Raw genomic sequence first — 27,527 nt, forward strand, 5'->3', positions numbered from 1 at the left:
TGGAAGATGACCAGCCTATTTCCCACAGCCCAGGGGACTTATTCCCTCTTTCCAGTGCTGTTTTAGCCCTCCAGACTGTGGATGTCTTTGAGCATGTGTGTCCGCGTGTTTGTATTTGCATGGAGGAGAGAATCCCTTGCTGTCTGGTTGACGGCGCATTTTAGTCCCATCTCATGGATCTTTCCCTCTTCAGTTTTCATGTATGTGGTGGCTTCCTGACATGTTACAGGCGATGGGATCTGGGTAAGCCTGCACAAGGCTCCAGATAAAAGCCACAGAAGGATCTGCAGTTCCCACGCACTGCAAAGTGCTTGCTTTGGCTTGCTTTTTCTCCCTGGCATGCGTTGAAATTCTCCTGTTGGATGCCCTGCTACGGATCTGTGCTCTAGGAGTCTTGGCCTGCACTGCTGCTTCTGCTACTTACCCCGATGATGGGGCCTTATGCGCCTTCATTCATTCAGCAGTCATTTTGCTTCTGAGAGCCAGGTGCGGTCGGGAGAAGATGACAATAAATGGGATTCCATCCCTCCCCTCAGGGAGCTTTCAGCTGCGTATGGGAGGCAAACAAGGAAACAGCTTGACTGAAGTGTGATAACAGTAATAGGGCGATGATAATCCCATGCTACTCCCTGCGCAGAGACAGTAGGAGAACGAAGCCACGTGTTTAATAAAGAGGATCCTGCAGGCTCGCTCAGGAACCGGCCGGGGAGTCCCTAGACCGTGGCATCCGGCAGGGGGATCTGAATGGTTAGCATCCCCACAGTGCAGCTCCAGGTATTTTGTGTGTGATGATTATAATGTGTTTCGGTTTATCCATCCTTCACCTGTTACCTTAGAGTGCTACCTAGGAACCTCGATTGTATGGGCTTTCTGTTTAGCTCAGTGTGAGATAGATAGAGTATGGATACATGAGCACCCTCTTTATTCTTTTAGTAGCCACTGACCACCATCCTCAACTCATTTGCATCTATAGTCTTCTATCATGATGGGAGTTATAAAAGGAGCTGACTTCTATAGACTTTGCACAGAGCCCAGCAGCAGCCAGAGAGCTTGAAAAGCCCCCAGATCTGTGTGGCATTGGATGACTTAACGGGATCAGCATCAGGGATCTGGTATAGACGGTCTCACCTTTATTGCTCTGGGGATCCTTTGTAATGTCAGGCTTTTTGTAGAACATCCCATACAATCCCTTGATTGAACATATCTCTTGATTAAGAAAAGATAGGAAGCAGAAAGCGACTGTGAATTTCAGGACATTTAATATTTTCTAATTTATTGATCATGACAACAGCTACAGACGTTTGAGAAAAAAAAAAATACTAGTGCCTTTGTGTGTGGCTTTGTTTATTCAGGCTGTTGGCAGTGTTTGGACTCCCAGACCCCCCATTATAGCTTCACGGGTATGAGTCACTGTCCCCCACCTTAATGATCCATCGGGTTATACTCCCAGCTTACAATGGGCATTGTCTCTTTCCAGAAGGAAAAAAGATGATAAATTACGACAGCTATTGAAATAAGTGAGATTCCATTTGGTGTTACATTCTTTTGTGAAAACAGAACTGAAAGAGTTTGACAGAAAATGTATTTTATTGTTTTGTCGGTGTTCGCTTAATTTTGTGCGTTCCAGTAAAATGACAGTGACTGCAGAGGATTTGAACTCAGCACTTGAACTCTATGGTTGTCCGGTCTCCAAAGGCATTTTCACTTCTATTCTCTGCTTCTTTGGAGCTTCCAAGTGGATCTCATTTTTCACTATAGAATCCATTGTGTAGGTTCCTGTAAAAGCACACACATTTTTATATTGCTTGCTCTATTCTGAGACACTATGTTATTATGTGATACGTACACGTTTGTAAGTGTGCTTATGAATGAACATGAGAGAGGATATACTTTGCAGTTACTGTGATCAGTGTAACACAGTATTAAAATCAAATAGTTTTTCCATTTATTTTACATAAAGTGAACTTACCTGTTCTCCTCTTCCCTTCAAAAATGGTAGTTTCTTAAGAGTTTCGTCTGAGGTTGGGTAGCCCTTGGGTGAGTTATGGTAATGAGAATAAGGTTTATTAAAGGAAGGCCTAAACTGTACCCATTTCTAGTTTATTCTGTATTCTAAAATCAGTCCTTAGGAAGTCAGCTTAAAATTATTTGTAAGTTGTAGCATATCAGTCAGTCAGCAAAAGGAACCAACTCTGGTTGGTTTGCTCTGCTAAGGCCATGGGAGATATCAAGAAGAGGTGTTCTGATTTTCTCGGAACTTATTTTGGTTTTGAGTAACAACTTAGTTCAGCCTAGACACCTGTAAATGTAAAGGGTTATGTTACGAAGGCCACATAAGTGGTACAGCCAGAGGATTTAGGAATTCAGGAGCAGGGTTTGAACTGGACCAAGAAAGTCAATGAGGAGCAAAGTAAGTGAAAGGAGAGAAGGTCATCAGGGATGAGCCAGGAATAGGAGGGAAAGGGATGATGGAGATGTGATCAGGAATGGGGAATAAGCCAGCTTGTCTTTGAGCTTGAGTTACCTAGAGTGTGGATAGAAGGAATTTTATGGAAAAGAAAGGTTGGGCACAGACTGTAGAGTGTCTCACATGCCAGTCTACGGGACCTAGGTTTTATTTTTCTCAATGTGGGGCATGTCTGAGGTTTTTAACTGGGAAAATGGGACTTCAGTAAGATTTCTGCACTGGAGAAGCATAGTATGAATATAGGAGAGGAAGCAAAGCACAGAAAAAGAAAAAATCAAGAACAGATATAGAGGGACTTCCCTGGTGATGCAGTGGTTAAGAACCCACCTGCCAGTGCAGGGGACACGGTTTGATCCCTGGTCCAGGAAGATCCCACATGCCGTGGAATAACTAAGCCCGTGTGCCACAACTATTGAGCCTGAGCTCTAGAGCCCACGAGCCACAACTACTGAAGCCCGCACGCCTAGAGCCCGTGCTGTGCAACAAGAAGCCACCGCAATGAGAAGCCCGCGCACCGCAACAAAGAGTAGCCCCCGCTCACCGTAGCTAGAGAAAACCCACTCGCAGCAATGAAGCCTCAACGCAGCCAAAAAATAAATTAAAAAAAACAGATCTAGAAAGACGGCATTGAGAAAGGGAAGGAAGAATGTGACAGACATTATGGAAGAAGAGTCAACAGGACCAGCTGGGATGTGGACTGAAGGAATTGTGGTAGCTCAGAGAGAAATAGGGAATTAGGAGAAAAATCAGTTGGGGAGTTAACAATTTCACTTTTAGGTGTGTGTAGTTACGTCGAATCTGAAAATGAGGACGTCACGGCTGAGTGGAAACAGCCTGCGTGCTACTGGAGGAGCAGCATCCTGGAGCTGGGATTTGTTTCCAGGACTCGGCGTGTGATGGACATGGCGGTGTGGGATGCATCGTCTGAGTCACCAAGGCCTCTGTCGGGCTGCTGGGGGGAGGTGGATGCTCTGCAGAATCTGCCTTGCTTCGTGTCCCTGTGGTTTGGGTCTCAACGAAGGAAAAACAGCGAGCAGTTTGCAGTTAGGAAAACAAGGACTGACCTTGAGGAGACATGTTCCGGCTGCAACCTGCAACCGAGATTTCTTGAGTCCAGCTAACCAACAGTGAGCCTAATGCTCCAAATGGAGAAACACCTGAAGAGCCTGAAGTTCCAGTTTGGATCCCCAGCCTCTAGACCCCCTAGAGATGCCCCCAGAAGCCCGTGGAGAAGTTCCTTCGTTTATGATGCCAGTGAGGACCTGAGTTCTAACAGTGACAGAAGTGTCTCTCCCTCTCACCTGTGGAGTTAGACCGCAGGGGCAGCTGTTGGCCAGGCTACTCTTCTTTTCTCAAGAAAGAGCAAGGACTATACTAAAGAAAAAATAGCCCTGGACGGAGACCCCAAGCTCTGTGCAGTTGAGTAAGGAAGCGATCATTGGGGCAGAGAAACTTTAAAGGGAAAATTTTGTAACCTGCTGCCTTTTCTACATAATCTAACAGAACGTGAAACTTTGAGGAGCATGGCTTATTTTTAAGCCTTCTAGTGTGAGGGGCTTGCAAAATGTTACCTAGAATAGCTGAATATATTGATTTGATGCAGGAAATTATTAATGTTGATTCTTTTATTTGTTGGAAGTTATCAGCCCAACGTAGAAATTTTCATTTTGGAAAGCCATTTGACTGTGTCATTTGCTCATTTCTGTATCCTAGAGGTGGCTAATAATGAATGCTTCTTTTCAACTACTCTTGTGTAAGAGGCACTCAGAACTCTGTGTTAAGAAGGATTCTGAGGCTCAACTGGGGGCTTAGTGGCTAAAAACTATGTAATCAGTCAGCAGTACTTACTGTGGTAGTGATAGGAATGAGGACAGGATGGGGTGGCAACAGCACCTATGCCATAGATTTGCCGATGGAAATTGTGTTGTGAAATTGGCATAGTAGCATTGGGTTCATTTTGATAGAAATTGGCCAGAAGCTTTAGATGCTTCTTAAAAAAAAAAAAAAAAAAATCCAGGGCTTCCCCGGTGGCGCAGTGGTTGAGAGTCCACCTGCCAATGCAGGGGATACGGGTTCGTGCCCCGGTCCGGGAAGATCCCACATGCCGCGGAGCAGCTAGGCCCATGAGCCATGGCCGCTGAGCCTGCGCATCCGGAGCCCGTGCTTGGCAACAGGAGAGGCCACAGCAGTGAGAGTCCCGCGTACCCAAAAAAAAAAAAAAATCCTGACTTGTATTTGGAGAGCATGCATTCTGTCACCCTATAAATTGATTTGGGTTTTTGAAAGATAAGGGAGTCTAGGGCCAGCCTCATTTTTGCCCCAGCTAATTTGGGGATTTCATTTTTCAAGAGACTCTCTGACCCACTTTGGTTCTGAGGGCTGTGCAGTGATATTGCTTCTGGAGAAGCATTAAAAACTCCGCGTCTCTGCCAAGATCAATTTGGCTCAGTAATTGTACAGAGCTCTCCAATTTAAGGACACTTCTCACATACAAACTCTACTTGGTTCCTCATAAAAGCCCAGTGAGGTCATTCTTACTGTTTATTTGTTTGAACTTTATCCCATCATTTATTTCTTTGTAACGTTTGAGGCAGCCTCACATAATTTCAGGCCGCCACTTTGTGGGAGTAGGTAGAACAGGTGGGGTTATTCATCAGTGTTATTCCCATTCTCTGGGTGAGGAAATCAGGATTTACAGGGGTTAAGTTACCATTCAGAGTGTCTCAAACCAGAAAATGGCAAGGCCAGGACCTAGTTTCTCCTTGTATGATCATCTAGTACATCTCACCTTTCTGCAGGTGAAACGTCCTTTTTCCCTTAGCAGCAGCATCTTTATCCCATCCTGTACCAGGACGTCACTGTGTATGTGTGCATGTGTATGTGTGTACACTCGCCTTAAGAATCTCCATTTGTCTCAAGGGGGCTGAAGCTGATTCTCATCAGGGTTTGGTAAAGCATCTCTCTTGGTGTGAGGGTCACTCAGAGATGCAGTCGAGTGATATGAATGTGTCTGGACGCCATTACCTGCATAGGTAGGAAAATTATGTCCAAAAAGGAGTATTTAAGGATGACAGGAAATTTTTATTATATATCAAAGTGTGTATATCTGAAGACATCGTGACAATCTATTGGAATCTCCTGTTGGTAGTCAGGGAGAACTAGCAGGTCCTAAAAACATGACATCAATAAAAATCACTTAAAGAGCTGACATGAGGAACAAAACTCACGTTCCCCTTGAGAATGTCATATTGCACCTTAAGCCCACACCCTGGGCTGTCCTGGCTTCGTGATGGCGTCTTGCTTTGACAGCCTTTTGTTCTCTCTAGCTGATCTTTTGGCCGCCGGTATCAGCACATCAGTTAATGTGCTCTCCCTCCTGTAGGAACTGATTTGACTAGACTACAGTTCTGTTAGCTCGTATTTTCTCCCTCATTAAAGTGCCTATCTTCAGTTTGCTCGAAGGAGGTTGCCAGCCTGCAACCACTGTTGTGCTGTGGTGCCCTTTGGCTGGTGATTAATTTCCCCAACTACACAGGGTTCATTGGCCTAGTTAGATTTTGTTTTACTATCAATTTGCAGTACACTAAAATATGTATGGAGGAATGCTCCCCCATTCATCAAAAAGTTATAGCTTTAATTTAGCATTTTTATTTAGGGAGTTTGGTGGCGAGCATTGCTGTGGCTGTGTAGCCAACTTCATTTCATAGGAGCAGTAGAGACACAGTTTAAAGTTCTAGCCTTCAGTGAGCCTTTCCTGTGCTCTCGAAACCTCTATGCTGCTTCTTCATTAGGAGGATGTGAAATGTCACTAGTGCTGTCACAAATGGCAACATTTGTGAGTGAGACCCTAAGTTAAGCCAATGTATAGGTTCAGTTCTGGAGACACTAATGTTAATGTCACTTGTTGTGGTAGTGCCATTTAGCTTTGTTCCAGAAATCTGAACGTGTGACTCTGGATCTGATCTTTTTCATGATTTTGACAGAAGCTGGAGTTTGGGACGCGGATATAAAGGTGAATAGATAGTTATTTCATTTAATATATCTAGACCTCCCTCTGAGATGTTTGAACCTACCATTTTCAAGGCTCATGCGGCTTTTTCACTTGCTTTAAGGGACTTGATTCTAGTTATATAGTATCTCTGAGCCCCAGTTTCTTCATCTACATAATAGAGAAGTCAGGGCTTCCCTGGTGGCGCAGTGGTTGAGAGTAAGCCCGCCGATGCAGGGGACACGGGTTCGTGCCCCGGTCCGGGAAGATCCCACATGCCGCGGAGCGGCTGGGCCCGTGAGCCATGGCCACTGAGCCTGCGCGTCCGGAGCCTGTGCTCCGCAATGGGAGAGGCCACAACAGTGAGAGGCCCGTGTATCGCAAAAAAAAAAAAAAAAAAAAAAAGACAAAGGCCTTTAGGATTCCAACAGCTTGAAGGGCACTAGATTCTCCTCCTGGAAGAATCAAGCTCTTGGTCAAGGCTAGATCCCTGAGAACTATTGGTTTTGAGGCCTTTCCCTTCCCTGTTACCAAATCAGGCTTCTCTTTAGTGCCAGCCTTAACATGAGCAGTAGGCCTGGAGTGATTTTACGACTGAACCTAATTCTTTTCCTTCAACCTGGAGCCTGCCTGGGCATGTCTGTGTAACTGAAAAAGGCCTTCAGGGTAGGTGAGATAGGAGGGCAGGCTTGGAGGAAGGATAAGGTTTGGGTAGATGGAATAAGGGTGTGGTGTATGAGGAGGGGAGTAGAAACAATCCAGTTAGGAAAAAAATTGGCACTGTATAAACATGGTAGTAAAAACTCCAGTAAGTAGTACAGCAACAAGGGGAGCCTGGGCCTCACTTTTTACTCACGTACCTCCTACTGCTCCAAGAGATTTGAAGCCACCTTCGTGTAGACACACATTGTAGAACCCGTCATTCATCCTACAAACACGTATTGATTGCCGGTAATGACCTCACAACAGAGGCTGGGCTACCAAGACGGAAGATCCATGACCTTCCCTCAGGGAAGACCAACATGCAAACAGTTAACTGTCATATTAAACAGTTAACTGAAAACAGCTAACAGACAAGGGGAGAGAGGATTAATTCTGTCTGATTCGGTTTCAGCGGGAAGCTCCCAGAGGAGGTGCTCTTTGGCTGTAGAAGGATGAAAAGATGTCAGTCAGAAAAGAAGAAGAGCTTGCAGGGGAGCCCCTCCTGGGCAGAGGGCACAGCAAGGGCAGATGGGGTGGGCTGAGAGCCTGTGTTGTGGTTACAGCACAGGGAGCATGGTTCCTGGTGAGCACAGTGTGGGGAACTGAACGGAAGGGAGAACGTGTTAAGTGCTGAGACGGGAGCGGGAGACTGGACCAAGCTGGGCTTTATTTTTGTGGGCTGTAGGGATTATAGGAGGGTTTTTTTTTTTGTCTCTTTAAAAAGAATAATTTATCGATCGTCATAGATATCCTTTGGCCTAAACTATAGGCCAAATTTTTTCAAAAAATTTTAATTGACTTTATTTTTTTAAAGCAGAACAGTTTTAGGTTCACAGCAAAACTGAGGAGAAAGTACAGAGATTTCCCATACAGCATATACACCCTCCTCCACACAGGCACAGCCTCCCCAGTTACTGACCTCCTCACCAAAGTGGGTGCATTTTTTACGATCGATGAACCCACATTCACACATCATTATCACCTCAGTCCATAATAGTTTACATCACGGTTGATTCTTGGTGTTGTGCATTCTATGGATTTGAACAAATGTGTAGTGACGTGTACCCCTCATTATGGTATCATACAGAGTATTTTCACTGCCCTAAAAATCCTGTGTTCTGCCTCTCTTCACCCCTTCCTCGAGCCTCCAACCCTTGGCAACCACTACTGTCTCCATAGTCTTGTCTTTTCCAGAATGTCATTTAGTTGGAATCATACAGTATGTAGCCTTTTCAGATTGGCTCTTTCACGGAGTAATATGCATTTAAGATTATTGCTCTATGTCTCTTCATGACTTGATAGCTCATTTCTTTCTAGCATTGAATGATATCCCATTGCTGTATATACCACAGTTTATCCATTCACCTACTAAAGGACATGTTGATCACTTTCAAGTTGTGATAATTATGAATAAAACTGCTGTAAACATCTATGTGCAGGTTTTTGTGGACACGCAAGTTTTCAACTCCTTTGAATAAATTCCAGGGAGTGCAATTGCTGGGGATTGTATGGTAAGAGTATGTTTAGGTTTGTCTGGATCACTGGTTTTTAAACAGAGACGTAATTGATCTTTAGTATAGAAAGAGAATCTGTAAATGTGCATATCAGTTTTTCTTTTCCACGGCTTATTTCTAGCCCTGTGGGTGCAAGTGCTGAGAGAATATCGCTCCTTAGGTGAATGGACACCACATCAAATAAAAATTTCTAAAACTCATATTCTTCCTTCTCCAACGCAGTATTTTGCTTCATGCAAATATGCATGCACATGTATGTATTCTTACACACCTCTCAATTATCTTAAGTGAGTATGAATTTATGTAGACTTACTAGATTCTTCATGGTACTTTATGTGCTAAAAAATATATCTTGATGTTGGTGTATTTAACAGCATGAGAGAAAAAAATACACTCTTTAGGGGTGGGAGGAAACAAATAAAAATGAAATACACTTTTTAATTGGGTGTATTTTATAAAAAGTTTTTTAAAGTCAAGTGTGTGTATATGTGTGTATAAAGTTTATGTGAGAAAAAGCAGGAGCGCTTTGTTTCAGGAAGATCTTCTTTATCTGGTAGGTTGACATTTTTTAGCCTTCTTAAGTGAATTTATAAATGAAAAAGTAGTCACACTTCTACATTTTATTTGCTGTAACCTTCTTTCATCAGCATACAGCACATAGTGTATGCTGATGGACCATGTGCCCTGTGTTTTTAAAATCAGAACCTTTCAGAAGAGCTGGATGTCTGAGTGGCTGCAATGGTTTAGGACATAAACTGCTAAAAAATAATTTCAATACTTTTAAACAAAATCCATTTCTCTTTGTTATATGTTCCTTATGTAACACAACTGTAGTGAAAGAGGTGGTATTTTTCTTTTTTTCCCTGTCTCCTCATACCCCTGAGAAGTTAATGGTTTAAGGAAAACACTCCAAGCCTAACAGATCATGTCAAATATTTGGTTTGGTAGGATTAATATTTTACTACACAGCGACAGTGGAAGCACTGTCCTAGTTTTAGGGATGATTATGTAAACTAATGAGCCCAATCCATTAGAAAAACTTAGGGAAAGAAAAAGCTATTTATCATGTGTATTACACTGACTGCACTTAGAGGACAATGAAGTAGGTATTAAATACCTACAATGGGGTTACATTTAATTAAAGTTGCTCTTTTTGTGATGCTACGGTTAATAATTATGACACTGTGCAAATGTTTAATATTTCTTTATGAAAAAGCTTAATTGGTTTATTATTTTGTGCCTTGCTCTCCACTGGCTAAGAATGGACTTTTCACTTAAGTTTACCATGGTCTCTATTTTCTTTACAACAGATAGCTGATTCACTTTGTTATAAAGCAGAAACTAACACACCATTGGAAAGCAATTATACTCCAATAAAGATGTTAAAAAAAAAAAAAGTTAGTTGGCTGGGGGAGTTGTAATTGACTATCTCAGCCACTAGAGGGAGGTGACTCTAGTATTTATTCTGGGGAGAGCAGGTGTTTAATTTCTCTGATCCTGTGCCTGTTCCTTGACCCTTAACCTGGAAGGACCTATCCTTAGCATTGGGATCACTCCTGCTCCTAGCATAGAGAGCAATCTCTGGGAAGGAAAAGGAAGATAAGGACACTGGTCCAGGACTTGGCATCTGGATATATCTGCCTGAAAATTGGGGTCCATCTACTTCCTTCAACATAGCTCCCAGTAGATGAGCAGCTTTGTTGGGGAAAGTGAATGATTCCTCCAGAACCATTTCATGCATTAGGTCTGAAATAACAGTAACATGACTAATATTTCTAGAATATCAGGCACTGTTCTCAACACTCGAAAAATACTAACATAATCCTAGCAACAGTCCTGGGAGGTAAGTACTCGTATTCTCATTTTATTGAATAGAAAACTAAGGCACTCATCCAAGATCACAGAACTAATAAAGATCAATGCTGTAATTACAAACCCAGGCAGTGGCTCCAGAATCCGTGTTCTCATCCCTATGGGAGATCACTTCTCCGTACATACCCAGTTTCCCGAGCACAAAGAGACATTCGTAGAATTATGCCAAGTTTGATGCAAAGGGGAAAGGTGTTTTTGTTCAAAAAACACAAAAAGAAAACTGCAGAATCAAAATTTATACCATATTTTATCCATGAAAACATACATTTTTTCCCACGTTTTAACCTGACTCCATGTCTGAAATCAGGTTGTGCTTAGAGCTTTATTAGAGGAATATTTGTCTGTCAACATAACATATCCACTTTATTAATTGTTAAATTTAACATTCATAAAATTGTAATCTTTGCAAACAATTTCTATTTTAGATCTTCGCACTTCATGAGACTTCTCAAGTGTGTGTGATGACTAGTTTAGCTATAAAGCAAAAATGTGAAATACTTAAAACATATCTCACGGGGGGAAAAAAAGATTTAATATGTGATTTGGGTGTATTTTAATACATTTGATAGTATGTCAATTGTGACTTCCAAAGGTAAGAGTTCTTAGGAACTTGATGTTTTTTAAATGGCCCTGAATTCTCTTCTTGGATTCTCAGAAGCACCTTTTAACCATGTCTCTCTCCTCCACCCCTATTTATACATTATCTGGTTAAGGCTACTTATTTTCCCTTTAGGAAGCCAGATAAGCTCATCGAGTCTTTAAAAATAGCAACAGTATGGAATATCTGGGGAAAGCTGTTTGTCTTCACAGTGATTTTGCCCAGTCATTGATCAGTTGAGGTTCTCACTGCGTCACTAAAGCATGTGTCAGCCTAGAATTACTCAAGCAAACTGGGCAGGGTCTTTAATATTTGGAAATAGATACACAACAGCAACGCAGGTGTGTGGGTTTGGTTAAAACTCATATTGGCACACAAGCATAGCCCTGTGAAAATGCTGTTTTATATGGTGAAGTGTTATTTGTTTTCCCCCACTGACATGTTGAAACCAGCTCCTTTAAGGAAAGGAATACAGTTTCAGAGGAACTTTTTAAGAGAGTTCCCAAGAGTCTGCAATTAAACACATTCGCACTAAGTAAAAGCATTTTCAACCAAGAAAGAAGGAAATGTTTTTCTAGAATAAGTAAAAATATGATCAATATTTTTACTTAAAAGAATTTTTATACTGTTTATCTTAAATATGTTTTAAATGATATTTGTATTCCATGTCTTATTTTCATTAATTCTTTTTTTTAATCTGTAGTCAGTGTCAGAAAAGTCAGGCTGACTCTCTCTCTCTCTCTTTCTCTCTCACATACACACACACACACACACAAGCTGAGAATTTTGCTTTTGTCGCTTTTCTCTAGATCTCTACCTTAGGGCATTTCTCTGCTATCTGGCAAGTCCACACAGGTTTCGCAGGGAGAAGCCCAAGAAGTGAAATTCAGACTTAAGAGTCTGCCAGTTGCTGACAATGCTATAGAAGGTTCATTGTGGCAAGAAATTAAAATAATTTCATAAGATGAAATTTATGGATCGTCAGTGAATTTCTGTTACTCATGCTCTGCTTATTCTCTTTAACCAAAGAAAGAAAAATAAATTTTTATATGGCCTTGGAAATACTATGAGTTTTGTTTTGAAATCAATAATAAATTTTAATTAGAAGTATCTTCTATTTATGAAGTCAGTTTTCACACCCAAATTTAAAGAGCCATGTGACCACAACTACTCTGTATTCCTTCATCTCTCAGGTGATGATACATTTATGTGGCCATATTTCTCTATGAGATTTTTTTTTAAAGTTACTTAACTACTCTTGGAAACTTTGAGATATGAATCTATTCTAGAGTTTCTAGGAATCTGACAGGTAGATTAGATATGATTTCACTGGCAAAGGAGATGTTGTTATTGTTTTATTTACTGGGCTATTTGTAGGAAAATAGCCTAGGTTTTAGTTATTCCCTCTGGAAATGCCGAGTCTTTGGATGAAAATTAAGAATAAACAAGGTTCAGAATTGTTGCGGTGAAAGCTTCTCAAGACATGATGACTCTGAAACGTAGGACCTTAAATTCCTGTATCATTCGAAGAAGCAGTTATGCCTTAATCTCCTCTGAGGTAGCCAACGGCATAGGAGAAGGACACATTTTTGTGGTACTTAGTATGCATTTATAAAACCTGGCTGTCTGGTTTACATACTCTGGTCTGTTCATTGTTTCCCACTTGTTCTTTCATTTGCTTCCCTTGGAAGTAGCGCATTGAAAAATTCAATAATTTATGGTGTGGCACTTACTTATGAGACGTCACAAAGACTTCTTTCCTCCTTCCTTTCCAAAATTGTCCTTGTTTGCCTACTTATGCTAACCAGTGGGCTCAACCCATTGATCACCTGTTGACAGGTGGGTATTAGATCCACTCAGAACTTCCATGCCTTGACTTATATCAATTTTTTTAAAACACATACTAAAAAGGCCTTTGTGATTTGTGGGACTGGGCCAGAGCTTTCCATTTATGAAAATTATATGCAGCAGGCTTTGCTCCCCAGAAAGGCTGAAAGTAACAAACAATACCTCATGTTTTATGTACTCTGTGGATACCTGGCAACCCACTGAATTACATGTAGTCACCCCTCAGTACCCACAGGGGATTAGTTCTAGGACCCACCATGGGCACCACAATCTGTGGACACTCATGTCCCTTTTATAAAATGGTGTAGGATGGCGGGCCCTCTGTAGCCATGGATGGGGAAACAGCGGTTACGGAGAGCTGGCTATATCTGATCCCATTTCTGGGACAGAGTCAGTAGATGGATCTATGAGAGCCATGAATTCTGCAGTTATGTTTTTAAAGCTGTGGTACTAGACTCTAATAAAGGATAAATAGAAGGAAAAGGTTATTTTGAAGGGGAGAGAAAGGACTTGATAGTATCAAATGCCACTCCAGATGCCCAGATGTTCAGTTTTAGCCCCTGGCAATTTACAGTTTAGTGTTTGTGAACAACTGAAGGTTATCCCTCCCCGAGCCTCCACCAGAGGTAGCCCAAGCCTTCCTGCTTTTTCTGTGTGTTTTGCATCAGGCGGTGTTATTTTGAAGGTAGTTAGAGTTGTTTCGGGGAAGATGAGTTGGCAGCAAGGCAATTTGATATAATCGTGGAGCAAGTTGCTGAAGACCAGGAAATAACTGTTAAAATTTACAGTGTTCTTTCATATATACTAAAACAACAACAGCAGAAATAAAAGACTGAAATAAATCACTTAGGAGGAACTGTGTTCAGTTTTCTATGATGCCTACAAATCCTTTTCTGTGTGCATACATGATTTCATATGATTATAATCATACTGTAGTTAAACTTTTTCTCTTGTCTTTTTCAAGTTACAAATAACCATGCTTTTATATAATCTATAATGATCACTTTTGGTGGCTGCATAATTATTTAATAAGTCTTCTACCCTTGATGCTTGTGTGGAAACTAAGAGACGGTAGAATCTATATCAGGGCAAGGTTTTGCGTCTTCACTTCTGGTTTTCTCTAATGACAAGCAGTGGGGAGATGGCATGATGGCCACCTCTCGTTGGGAAACTCGTCTCCAGATTCTGATTGGTACCCTCATCCACTGAACTCAGACTCCTGCAGTCAGGGGTGGACTCTGCCCCACACCTACTCCTTGTACCTTTCTCTAAAACTTTCAATCCTCTTGAAAATGTAAACCCTGCTATGTGGAGAAAAGGGAACCCTCCTACACTGTTGATGGGAATGTAAATTGGTGCAGCCACTATGCAAAACAGTATGGAGTTTCCTTAAAAAAACTAAAAATAGAGTTTCCATATGATCCAGTCATCCCACTCCTGGGCATATACCCAGAAAAGGTGAAAACTCTAATTCGAAAAGATATATGCACTCCAGTGTTCATAGAGGCACTATTTACAATAGCCAAGACATGGAAGCAACTTGAATGTCCATCAGCAGATGAATGGATAACGAAGATGTGACATATATATGTATGTATATACACATAATGGAATATTAACTAGTCATAAAAAAGAATGAAATATGCTATTTGCAGCAACATGGATGGACCTAGAGATTATCATGCTAAGTGAAGTAAGTCAGAGAAAGACAAATATCATATGATATCAATTAAATGTGAAATCTAAAAAAACGATAAATTAAAAACAGAAATAGACTCACAGACACAGAAAACCAACCTATGGTTACCAAAGGGGAAGGGGAGGGAGGGATAAATTAAGAATCTGGCGTTAACATATACACACTACTATATGTAAACTAGATAAACAGCAAGGACCTACTGCATCACACAGGGAACTATACTCAATATCTTGTGATAACCTATAATGGAAAAGAATCTGAAAAAAATATATATATGTGTGTGTGTGTGTGTGTGTGTGTGTATATATATATATATATATATGTATGTATGTATGTAGAACTGAATCACTTTATTGTACACCTGAAACGTTATAAATCAACTATACTTCAATTTAAAAAAATGGAAAATATAAACCCAGCTAAATAGTCGCATCTTCAATATTATCAACTGAAACATTAATCCTTACTTAAACCCTCAGATGGGATTGGTTGACTGTGAAATAAAAGCAGGACTGAGATGTAGCAATGGGCATTTGCCAAAGAGGAATAGAGGTGCTAGGACAGGAGGTGGACAGAGGAGGCTGATTGTCCAGGGTTGCTCAGATCAGCTGTGTCTGTTCACCTTTGCAGTTCCTCTTAAATAGGATGGAAGGTTTTGCTGTGGAAGCTGACATAGCTGAGCCGGGGGCCCCGGGCTGCGAGGAGGTCTTCAGCAGGTTGCGCACCTTGAGCGCTACCGCTGTGGTGCTCTCGCTTCTCCTCTGATCACAGCAGTGAGTTGTTTGTGCTGATCATGTCCCCAGTAGGGCTGAGTTTCCAGCCTCAGATAAAGGTCACCCTGCCTGAGTTCCAATTTTTAGTCACTTTTTTCAAGGAAGACAAAGTAACTTTACTTCAGGCATACTTGTTGTGAAGGAAAAGTCAAAAGCTGATAGTGTTTTTTGATTCATTTCTTAGTGAGTCATTAAAATCTGCCTAAAAACCATAGACTTAAATTTCTATTGTTCTTTTTATTAATCATCATGAAGGCTGTCAATAATGGCAGTGCTTTAAAAGAAGAATCATCCAGCCAGTTGACAAAAGCCAACATGGTTTTGGAAGCATCCCCCTAGGGCTTGTGGGTAGAAACCCACAAGCCTTCTATTAGGGAAATAGAAAAATAATCGGTTTAGTTTTTTTTTTTTAACTAACTTTAGAAAATAATGTATGTGCATCCATGCATTCTGCTGAGTATATACTGTGTACTCTGAGGCATACACAGATGAATAAAAACTGACCTTGTACTTGGAGAGCTTAAAGCCTAGTGGAGAGTTGGACCTATAAACACGTCATCGTGCACAGTAGAATGAATGCTATAAAAGAGGAATGTATATGCATAAAATGCTTTGGCGATCCAGGAGAAAAAACACTCAGGCATGCGAGAGAAAGTTAGGTAGACTGTGCTTGAGAGGTGACCTTTCAGTTCACACTTGAAAGATGAGCAGAAGTTTTCCAGGCAGAGGAGGTAGAAATTCTAGAAACAGGGAACAAACAGGATGTGTACAAAGGCAATGGGGTACAGCAGAGCTGCTGTGTCTGGGGAGCTTCAAGTGATTCAATATTTCTGACAAGTACATATTTTACTCTTATTGGAGCATAAAGCACGAAGGGGCACGTGTCAAAGGATGAGGCAGGAGAGATAGCAAGGGACTGCACTATCAAGTATTCCATTTAAAGAGATTTTGATTTTCCTATGAAAAACCTCTAAAACCTTAATGTAGATAAGAATCCCCTGGGCACTTTGGTAGAATGCACATTCCTGGGCTTCACGTTCTGAAATCCTAAATCAGGGGGTTTGGAGAAGCCTCCCCAAATCTGCATTTCTAACAAGCAATCCAGGTAATTCAAGCATAGTAGGACAGAAACCATCCTTGAAGAAATGTTGCTTGCAGCAGTGGGGAGCTACTGAATCTTGTTTCACAGGAGAGTGAAATGATTATATACATACGATGGAGCTGGGCAGCTCTGGAAGAATAATTTGGAGTGGGGAGCAGGGAGAGAATGGAATTAACCCAGGCAGGAGATAATGGAGGCCATGACCAGGGTGAGGCCAGTAGGGAGAAAACCGGAAATACCGTTGTTCTTTTATCACTTTATATACAGTAAAAGCTCTCCCAATTTACTTTTCTCCCATTTTCTAATTTTCCAAACTAGTGTATTTTTCTGCCACTTTTGAGTGGGATTTTCTCTTTTCTCTTCAGTTTTCTATTTCTGCCATGTACATGTCATCTGCCCTTGTTCTTCTTTAACCTTGATATATTAGCACTCTTTAGAATTCTGTGTCCTAAGAGCCACTGGTAGGGATAATTCTTGTTTCATGTTGATAGATGTTCATCCATCTCCCATCTATCACTATAATGGATGACATGATTGGCTATTGTTGTAGCTCTTATTGACTGGAATAACTTATGTTTGAAAGTTTGTTGATCCCTTTGAAGATTAATATGGTTGTCTTCTATGACATGTATGACAATACATTGGTTCAAAGAATATTTCCATGGTTGGTACCAGAAACTTGGTCGCAGCCTTTCAGTCCTCAGAGTCTAGCTAAGTAAAGGCAGTAAAATCTGAATTATCTAGCCTCATATAGAGTAATGTTTCTATGTGCTGAGGGGAGGGGATCCCAAATTATAGCTAATATAATTATTGGAAATTAAGAGCATCACTTTTTACTGCACCCATATTTGGCTAATATTAAAACTGAGCTTGCTTTAAAGAGTATATAATTTTTCTGAGCAATGAAAGAAGACAGCTTTCATCTGTGGCTCAGTGGAGGGAAGCAGGTCTGGAATTCAAAACTGCTCACATAAAATGCACAGCCTGACCAGTCTGCAAGTAATAACATATATATTCAACCGAAAACAAAGCTCAGTATGGATTCATAGCCCAGTCAGCTTTGCAAATACCCATTTGCCCAGTTGCCATAGACAGGTAAGGTTTTGTGTCTGGAAAAGAGATATTTTTCATTTTTATTTATAGAATTCCTGAGAGAAGACTTCTTTTTTAAAGCAATCTTAGTATATATTTCTAAGGCTTATAGAGCTTTTACATAGTGCATTAATTTTGTTTGTCAAAAAGCAGCAATCAAATTTTCTCAAATTTTGGGGTTAAGGTGTGTGTCTTAAGTTTGTAAACGCTTCTAAGTATTCGTAAGTTCTCAGGCGCTTGAACTTTCAGGTCCTGATAAGACTGTCAAATGGAAACTAAGGGATTCTTCCTAATTAAAAATAATATAGAGTTATTATTAAAAAGTAAAAAGAGGAATAAAATCACCATAATCCCACACTCATAGATGTCCACTAAAAAATGCTTTGTTTACTTCCATCTCTTTTATTCATGTACCTTCATATTTACAACATTGTAAATAATTTACATCATAGAACTCCATTTTTTCCTTTTTTTTAAAAAAAAATATTTCAGGAGCATTTACCACTTATTACATATTTTTAAAAAGCATTGTTCTCGGGGCTTCCCTGGTGGCGCAGTGGTTGGGAGTCCGCCTGCCGATGCAGGGGACGCGGGTTCGTGTCCCGGTCCGGGAAGATCCCACATGCTGCGGAGCGGCTGGGCCCGTGAGCCATGGCTGCTGAGCCTGCGCGTCCGGAGCCTGTGCTCCGCAACGGGAGAGGCCACAACAGTGAGAAGCCCGCGTACCGCAAAAAAAAAAAAAAAAAAGCATTGTTCTCGTTTCCTATGGCTACTGTAACAAATACCAACAAATGAAGTGGCTTAGAACAACATATATTTATTCTCTAATAATTCTGTAGGGTCTAAAGTCATTTTCACTAGGCTGAAATCATGGTGTCAGCAGGGCTGAGGTCCCTCTAGAAACACTAGGTAGAATCTGTTTCCTTGCCTTTTCCAGTTACTAGAGCTGCATTCCTTGTATTCTTTGACTCTGGATCTTTCCTCCATCTTCAAAACCATCAGCATAGCATCTTGCTTTAGTGTCATATTACATTCTTCTATAATCAAATCTCCTTCTGCCTCCCTCTTATAAGACATTTGTGATTACATTTAGGGCCCACCTGGATAATATAGGATAATCTCCTTGTTGCGATATCCTTAATTTAATCACATCCGCAAAATTCCTATTAAGGTAACGTATTTACAGGTTCAAGGAATGAGAACCTCGTATGTTTGGAATGCATTACTCTTTCTACCACAATGGTCTTTATTGGTTTTATAATATTTCATTTTATGGCTGTTCAATATTTATTAACAGTTGCCCTTGTACCTTTGGGTTTTTCCCAATGTTATACTATTACAAGGAATTCTAAGATTAATTTTCATATGCATAGATTTTTGTGCATTTACTCAATTAGATTTGTGTAATTTCTAGAATGCAGACTTAGTTCAAATATATATGTGTGTGTATATTATTTATATGTATATATGCACACATAGACATTTATATGTAAATATCTGTGTATATGTACACATACGTCTATATGCATGTGCATATGTGGTGTGTGTGTTTTCATTCTCCAGATTACTTTCCAGAAAGTTGGTAAAGCGTATTTATCTCCTTGTGCTCTCACCAGCATTGAGTATTACCTTATTTTAGTCTTTGCCAGTTAAACAGGTAAAAAAATACCCGATTGATGTTTTAATTGCATTTCTGTGATTTATGAAAAGTGAAAATATTATCACTTTTTATGCTTAACATCATATTTATTCTCCTATGAGTTAATATTTCTTTAAAAATTTTGTTCAAATAACGTATGCTAATGCATACATAAGGAATCTAAAAAAAGGGTACTGAGAACGGACTTGAGGACACTGGGGGGGGGGAAGAGGAAGCTGGGACGAAGTGATAGAGTGGCATGGACATATATACACTACCAAATGTAAAATAGATAGCTAGTGGGAAGCAGTCGCATAGCACAGGGAGATCAGCTCGGTGCTTTGTGTCCACCTAGAGGGGTGGGATAGGGAGGGTGGGAGGGAGACGCAAGAAGGAGGGGATATGGGGATGTATGTATACATATAGCTGGTTCACTTTGTTGTACAGCAGAAACTAACACAACATAATAAAGCAATTATACTCCAATAAAGATGTAAAAAAATAAAAAAAGTTTAAACACACCTAAATTGAAACAAAATGAAAGGTTAACATTCAGAAAAAATTTTTTGTTGTTATAAAAATGATATAAATTAATAAATCCAATGATTGAAGCTTGCTTGAGAAATCCTTGGCTAAAAAATTTTGTGTCTTCGCTGACACATTATCCTCTGATTTGTGGAATAATTTGAGTCAACTTTAAGAATGGAATAAAATTCTGATTTCTACAGAAGCACATGGTTTCTACCTCTGTCTGTATATGTTCCCTACATGGTACTTCAGTGGAAATTTTTACCTCTTATTTTAATGGGATAATTTTCAATAACTGTAGATGCCTGACCTGGAAAAATATTCAAGAAAAGAAGAACTGATAAATTAACCTTAATCTTATATTACAGAAAGGTCTTAGTGTCAGCTACTAAAGGGCTAAATATAACCACACTGACCCACTTAATTGACATTTCTTATAATTGCACTGTAATTCATGCTCAGGAGCTGGATGAGAAATGATGTACCTTAGACCAAGCTTCTGGATCAAGAAACACCATGTCCTTGAAGTTAATTCCAGATTGAGAGTCTAATGTAATGATTAGTGTCTGAGGTTCACTGTTACTCAAAAAGCATTTTGGATTTCATACAAAGTAGTTAGACACATATTTACATGTGTCTACGGATACACAGCTACCTGTGCGTGGTCTCTTTTCTGAGATTTTGAAATCTGAGTCAGTAGACCTAACAGGTACAGTGTATATGAATAATGGTATGGGCTCATGAAGTTCCAAGAGGAATAGACAGAAAGGGCTTTTTAAAACAGGTAAGGGGTCCGTCTTAAAAATACTTGCTTTCAAGTATCTTTCTAACCCTGAGCAAATTCTTCCTCCCTTTATCCCTTGTCTTAACATTCATCCTAATGGTGTATTGAGGATTAAAAGATGGAGATACAGCCCCTGCCCTCACGGAGCTCTTACTCTAAGGGGGAGTGATCTGCAAACATACAGATTCTGATATGGTAGGGGAACACTTTTCATGCAGGAGCTCTCAGGTGCAGAGCTCAATAGAGGGATACCTAACCCAGTAGGGGTAAGGAGGCTCATAGGAAGGCTGTCTACAGTAAGTGGCAAGGAAGTTTGGTCTTAAAGCAGTCTAGAAGTTAGCCTTCCTATTTGTCAGCTGTTGGCGTTGGTCTCGAAGTATTGCTCTCTGCTCCATAATTGGATTGCTTATAGCTCTGTTAGAGGCCAGTGCTCTGCTTGGTTTATTGATGGATCCTGCAGACGGCTGATTTTGAACGGAGAGACACACTCTTCTCTGTTTCTCTCCCAGTAGTCTCCTTCCTGCGGGATGACCCCCTCCAGCCCTGTAAGTATGACACATTTTCTAGCAGCCTAACTCCTCTCCCAGGGGCGATTAGGCTATGGGGCTTCTCCCAGGACCCTGCTTGAGAGTCAATGATGGGGTAGATAGAGTGCTAGGGTAATATGCTTACAATCAGTGATTCTGAATCCCTCCCTGGTCCTGTGAGCTGGGCTGCTACCATGCGTATTCTTTTTTTTAAATTAATTTTTATTGGAGTACAGTTGATTTACAGTGTTGTGTTAGTTTCTGCTGTACAGCAAAGTGAATCAGTTATACATATACATATATCCACTCTTTTTTAGATTCTATTCCCATATAGGTCATTACAGAGTATTGAGTAGAGTTCCCTGTGCTATACAGTTATCTGTTTTATATATAGCAGTGTGTATATGTGAGTCCCAATCTCTCAGTTTATCCCTCCCTCCCTTTTCCCCCTTGGTAACCATAAGTTTATTTTCTACATCTGGGACTCTATTTCTGTTTTGTAAATAGGTTCATTTGTACCATTTTTTTAGATTCCACATATAGCGATAATCATATATTTGTCTTTCTCTGTTTGACTTCACTCAGTATGACAATCTCTAGGTGCACCCATTTCGCTGCAAATGGCACCATCATATGTTCTAATCTACTTATCTTTTGTACAAATCAAGGAGTCGCTAATTTGGGAGAAAAGTGCTTCATTTCCCATGTCTCTCTGTTCTCTCCTCTTGAATTTTGTGTAGTTATTGGTTATTTGCTACATTTTCTGAGCCTCTGATTCTCCTGGGATCCAGGGAACACCTGAGGAAAATATCACATTCTCTTCCCATTCTGGCTCGTATTTAGTCTGTCCTTTCCCCTCTCGGACCTTGTCCTTCAACCTGCCCTTGTGGATTATGTACTTCTCTACTTAACCTATCAGGAAAGAGAAATCAGTTTTATTTGGTTTCCTTTGTTTTATCTATTCCCTTTAGAAATCTGAATCTCTCTTGCCCTATGATATTGTTTAAAAATGTTTTTTTAATATGCCCAGCACGATGTAACCCTACTTATTATCCATCTCTTAGCTTTTCAGCATTCAGATCTATCCCTACGAGTTAATTTTCATTGATCTTTTTTTATCTTCCTTCACATTTTAGCAATGTAAGCAAAGAAACTTGCTTAGTAATTCTAGAAGATCTTTCTTACAACCCGTTCCCATTGATGCAACTTTCTTTACATTTCTAGCCCAGCTTTTAAGCTTTATTTCTTAAGGTATACAGCGATTACAAGCATTGCTCATTCAGGATGGGCAATGTGCTCTTCACACTCCTATACGCAAAACTCTCAAGACAGCATTTAGAAGATGACCGAGGTACACTTGTAGGTATGGACAGCCTTGGGGATGTAGTCACTTCTGGGTACTCTGATGACAAGAGTGGACAGAGATCAAAGTAAATTTATAGCAGAATCCCCAGACCAGGCCATGATCAGAATACATTTTGAAACTCAGTATTAACTCCACTTGCCCTCGTATCTTTTCATTGGACACGGTCTCATGGCAAGCGTGTCAGTGCAGGGAGCTGACAGCTTCCCAGGCCTCATGCTTACACTAGAAGACTTAATCTCCTATAGTGTCTAAGTTCAAGGCGAGGCTCCAGGGATATTAACCTTAATGCTGTTCTGTGTAGGGTGAAGGAAACCCTACTGAATAAGCATGGGTCAGCGGATGGAACATAGACAGGAGAATTCAAGTCAGTGAAAAGAACCTGGAATCTTGTATATGTAGGAGAGGGGTTAACAGTGAAGGATTTGACCCTTCATTAAATACTTACCTCATCTTAAGCTGGCATTTCAGGAGCTTGACAAGCTTATTTTTCAATCTCATTCACCTTTCTCATAAAAACAATGACTGATAATATCAACCTGATTAAATGAATGAGCATTCTGGATCACAAAACTTGTCCAGTGCTGTATAGGCTTAGTTGTGCAATAAGTAGAAAATCGGACTGGATATTTGTATAATGACCGAGATCGGCTGTAGTCTTAAGAATTTCCAATAATCTCAATTCCTTCGTAGTTCCGTAGCCAGAGTTTTACTGCATTTGCACCTAAAATACGCTTTAGTTTCTGCTCATATAATTATTTTGTCTGTAGAAAAATGTCAGCAGTTCTGACAATTTTAATTCTTGTATTTGCTGACTGCATTACCTTCTGAATCATAAGTTCCCAAATCAAGTCAAACAGGTTAGAAGACAAGTTACACTTCAGTGTCACACCTACTCCTACTCTTAAAGAAGTGTGGGAATATATCAGCCACTTTCACTATATTAACTAATTCATTTCTGGTTCTTCACTCACTTTACCAATTTTTATTTTTCATTTTGGCTACAACCCCAATTCTTGAAGCCTTTGAAGTGCAAAAAACATTAAAGGAAACATTAAATGTTTAAAGTAAACATTAAAGTAGTTTAAAATACTCAGGTCTTTACCCAGCACCTTGAGAATCTGCACGGTGGATTCCCCAAAATGTACAGGGTGGAGAGAGTTATGACATCTGCTGCCCACAGACCAAAATATGTATTATTCAGTCAAGAGAAGAAATTAATGTTTTATTGATTTATCCATTTTATTGCTATCATTTTTATGGGTGTTGCCCACATATGTAGGCTTTTCTGGAAGGACCATGGAGGATATGAGAGTTGGTGGTGCAGAGTTGCCCCAGAGTTCAATCATCCAGAACTTGACTCTCACCCACTGTATCACTACAGTTTACCTCTCCTCAAACACCCACACAGGAAGTCCTTCCTTGTTGTTTCAGCCTTTTTCATCTTTGCATTTGAAGGTCCTTCCACATGGTAGTTATTTCAGTATTCAAGGACAGCTGTTGCTTGTTCCCTAAATCTTTTCTTTTCCACATTCACCAGAGTTCCTTCAACCCACAGTTCATATAGCACACTTTCAAGTCCCCTTTCACCAGCTTCATTGTTCTGCTCTGAGCAGCCTCTGATATGTAATTATCTGGATACCTAAAGAGTGAGCACAAAAAATTTTCCCTGGGCTTATCTTTGGGGATGGGGTAGGGGGTAGGATTCAAAGAGAGTTTCCCCTGGATTTGGTTGTGACATTTCCTAAAGCCATGTTAAGACCTGAAGAATGTTAGCCTAACACTTCTGTTTCCAGTTACAGAACATAGATAAAAATGAATCAATAAGAGAAAGTCTTTAGAGTTTAAAAATATCCTCCTGGGATTCTTAAAAATTCAGGATTCCTTGAGAAACTCAATTGACCTGCTAAAACGGATAAATTTCAGGGCATCTTGAAAGAAAGAATAGATACCTGAGCATCTGAAGTATCTCCATTCAAAAAACATGTCTTGAATGCTTACATAAATCAGGAACTGTCAGCCTGTAGAAGTACAGAGATCAATAAAACATGACTTTAGCCTTGAGGAAGCTCATAGACTAACAGGAAAGGCAGCAGTAAACAGTCAATTGTAATACAGTGTGACCAGCACCCCTGTAGAGGCATCTTCAGAGTGCCATGAAAGTAGAGAGTATGATGTAGGATGCCCTCTGCTCCAGTCTTGCATCTCTCTGCATGGTATTCTTTTAGCTTCTGCATATTGCCAACATTTATGTGCGTTGTGCTCTAGACACTGCATGAAGGGCTTTATGTATGTCATCTCATTTATGTGTGTGAACCTCTTAGAGGTTGGTCCTATCATGGACCCCATAAAAACAGGGAAAATGGGCAGACATTAAGTGACTTGCTTAAGGTCACAGTAAGTGTTGGATGCAGAATTCAAACCCAAGATTCTTGCTCTTAAGCAATGCTCTATACTACCTATCTCAGAGAAAGCCTTTATCTAGAGTGGTGGTTCTCAGCCAGGAGCAATTTTGCACCCCCAAGGAACATTTGGCAATGTCTGTAGACATCATTGACGATCACAACTGGCATCTATTGGGGAGTGATCGTGGAGGCTGCTAAACATCCTGCAATGCACAAGACAGTCCTCCAAACAAAAAATTATCCAGCCTAAAATGTCAACAGTGCAGAGGTTGGGAAGCTCTGCTCTGGAGTATGGTACTATCTTTGTGTCAGCCTTTAAAAAATACTTTTTTGGATATTTAAAAGCATTTTTTTAAGAGAAGACATGGCTTAGTATGGGGCAAAAAATATTGGACCAAGTCCCTAAGTATCTGGTGAAGTGTATTTTGCCATGTAAAATTGAGAAAATATTGTCTTCTTTGTCTACCTTTGTAGATTTCAAGGATCTGAGGAGGCCCATCAGAAATTCTTAGAGTGCTTGGGGAGAAAATATTTCTGGGGGTCCCCAGGATTAAAGAGCATCTCAAAGTAGACTCCTGTTCTTTGTTTAGCCCCATCCCTTGTCAGCTGATCCCCCCATCCCCTTTTTCCTCACCCTTATCTTTCTATAAGCAAGTTTGTTCCCAGTATTTACTGATTGAACTAAACCATTATTAAAACGTTATTTTTGATTAAACAGTTTTTAAAAATGTATTATCTCTTGACATATTACACCAGATTAAAGTAGCTAATTTAAATTCTAGTGTTTTCTTTATATACTTAATCATAAGCATTGGTGGGTTTGGGGAGTTATTGGAATCCTGTGGTTTTCTTCAAAATGAATAACTGTAACATTGGTTCAACCTCCCCTTCATTCCTTCCTTTCAAAGTCTTAACACTCATGGCAGGAAAATGATTCTAGCATTGGTTAACTAAGTGCCAGGTCGTATCTTCACAGGTAGTGGTTGACCAGTCCCTAGATAGGGTGAAGCCAGACAGGTGTGCGCTGTAGCAATTCATCAAATGGATGTAAACTCAAAAATAAAGTTTACTGAGGTTTTAGGTGAGTGTGGCATTCCCTCGGCGTGCTTTTCCTACACGACAAACAGCGTCCCTCGGCAGAGCCATTACTGACTTTCTTGGAGTGTTTTCCTGGTGATCCAGTCTTCAGTGAATCACGCATCAGCCTCCAGGTGTGCGCTGTGCACTCTCCACCGGGTTCCGGATCGCGCTGGGTTTAATTTCTTTGGAGGGACCGATCCACCAGGGGCTCCGCGCTGGGGGCGCGGCGGCGGGAGATGCTAGGGTGTCCCAGTCCTCCTGGGCTCACGCACCGGTCCCGCCTGCTCCCTTTCCCATGAGGCCCCGCTCCTATGGGGAGTGTCTGCGGTGGGGACCGGTCCCGCCGCCTGGCCCCTTCCCGCTGAGGCTGCACAAAGGTGTCCGGCTGGAGTCCGCCAACAGGCCAGCTTTCTATAAGTGCTTTTAAGTTTCCGTTTTTCGAGGAGGGGCGAAGAAGAGGAGCTTTTTCCATTTACATTCCTTTCCTTGTATGTAGATACCGAGAGGAAACTCAGCACTGGGCATGTTCGGATGTTGAATGGTTTTGCTGATAAGCACCAGCCTCCCGGAACCAAAGACTTAAACTAGTCCTCTCCCCTGCCCATCCCCACCCCCCCGCAGGAGCTGCAAATGGTATCTGCCAAACAGATGACAAAGTACCTTGGACTGAATCACACACAGACAACATTTTGAGCCGAACGCACGGCCCAACTCTTGTAATTACTGTTTATAGCTGGCCAAGGCTGACCAGGAGAGGGCAAACCCAGGAGGAAACAAGTTTCCTGAACCTTGGAGAAATAGCTGTGTGTTGATTAAAGGCTAGAACGGGTACTTCTCACTCACGCTCCAAGTTGTTCTTGAGATCACAGTTCGCAGCACGTTTCCTCTGGAGGCAGTGAGTAGATAAATTGGGATCTTTTTTGTCTTTTTTTTTTCCCCCTCCTCCCAACGTTTTGGTCTTATGGCCTTGAACCTACAGTGAACTGAAGCGAGAAAGAAATGGATATGTCTGACCCAAATTTTTGGACTGTGCTCTCAAACTTTACTATGCCTCATTTGAGGAGTGGGAACAGGCTTCGGCGAACACAAAGGTAAAAAACTTGGGGGTCCTTTTAGCCTGGAGAGGGAATGAATGCTTTGGCTTAGGAGGCTGCCCGGCTTCCTGGGCCCCCTTAGCAACTGGGGTTTTGTTGATTGGGTTACAGTTTGAAAAGTTTATACTCTGCTGGGGGGCCCTGGTTCAGGTGTTGCCTCCTCTGTGGTTTTCCTGGGTCAGGCTGATGAATGTGCTTTTCGGAGTTCTTCAGAAATGTGGAGAATCAGACCTCGAGTTGTGAGTGGTGGGGAGAGAAGGGAAGGGGGAGGAAATACTTTTTCCCTCTCTTTGATCTGATCATTTATCCGTTTCATTCACTCAGGCGGTGGAGCTTCTGTTACTCTGTGTAGAGCCTTTCAGATGCTTCCCTCTATGAAATATTTAACCTTTATACGATGCAAATGTACGATTCAAAGATAGCTCAAGCTTGTCTGTTTCATATTGTCTGCT

General features: G+C 40.9%; 1 protein-coding gene across 5 annotated transcripts in view; it reads left to right on the plus strand.

Moving 5' to 3' along the window:
• MAST4 (microtubule associated serine/threonine kinase family member 4) overlaps window positions 1-27,527 on the plus strand; it is a 568,007-nt gene that overhangs the window by 382,377 nt on the left and 158,103 nt on the right. For 2 of the 5 annotated variants that reach the window (XM_065873946.1, XM_065873947.1), the window contains exon 1: window positions 26,981-27,072. The exons of the other annotated variants lie outside the window; for them this stretch is intronic. In XM_065873946.1, coding sequence (XP_065730018.1) covers window positions 26,981-27,072 — 92 coding nt within the window. Of the gene's footprint in view, window positions 1-26,980; window positions 27,073-27,527 lie in introns of those variants that run through there. 5 annotated transcript variants of the gene reach the window in all.

Source organism: Phocoena phocoena, chromosome 3, assembly GCF_963924675.1.
Source record: "Phocoena phocoena chromosome 3, mPhoPho1.1, whole genome shotgun sequence".
NCBI lineage: Eukaryota > Metazoa > Chordata > Mammalia > Artiodactyla > Phocoenidae > Phocoena > Phocoena phocoena.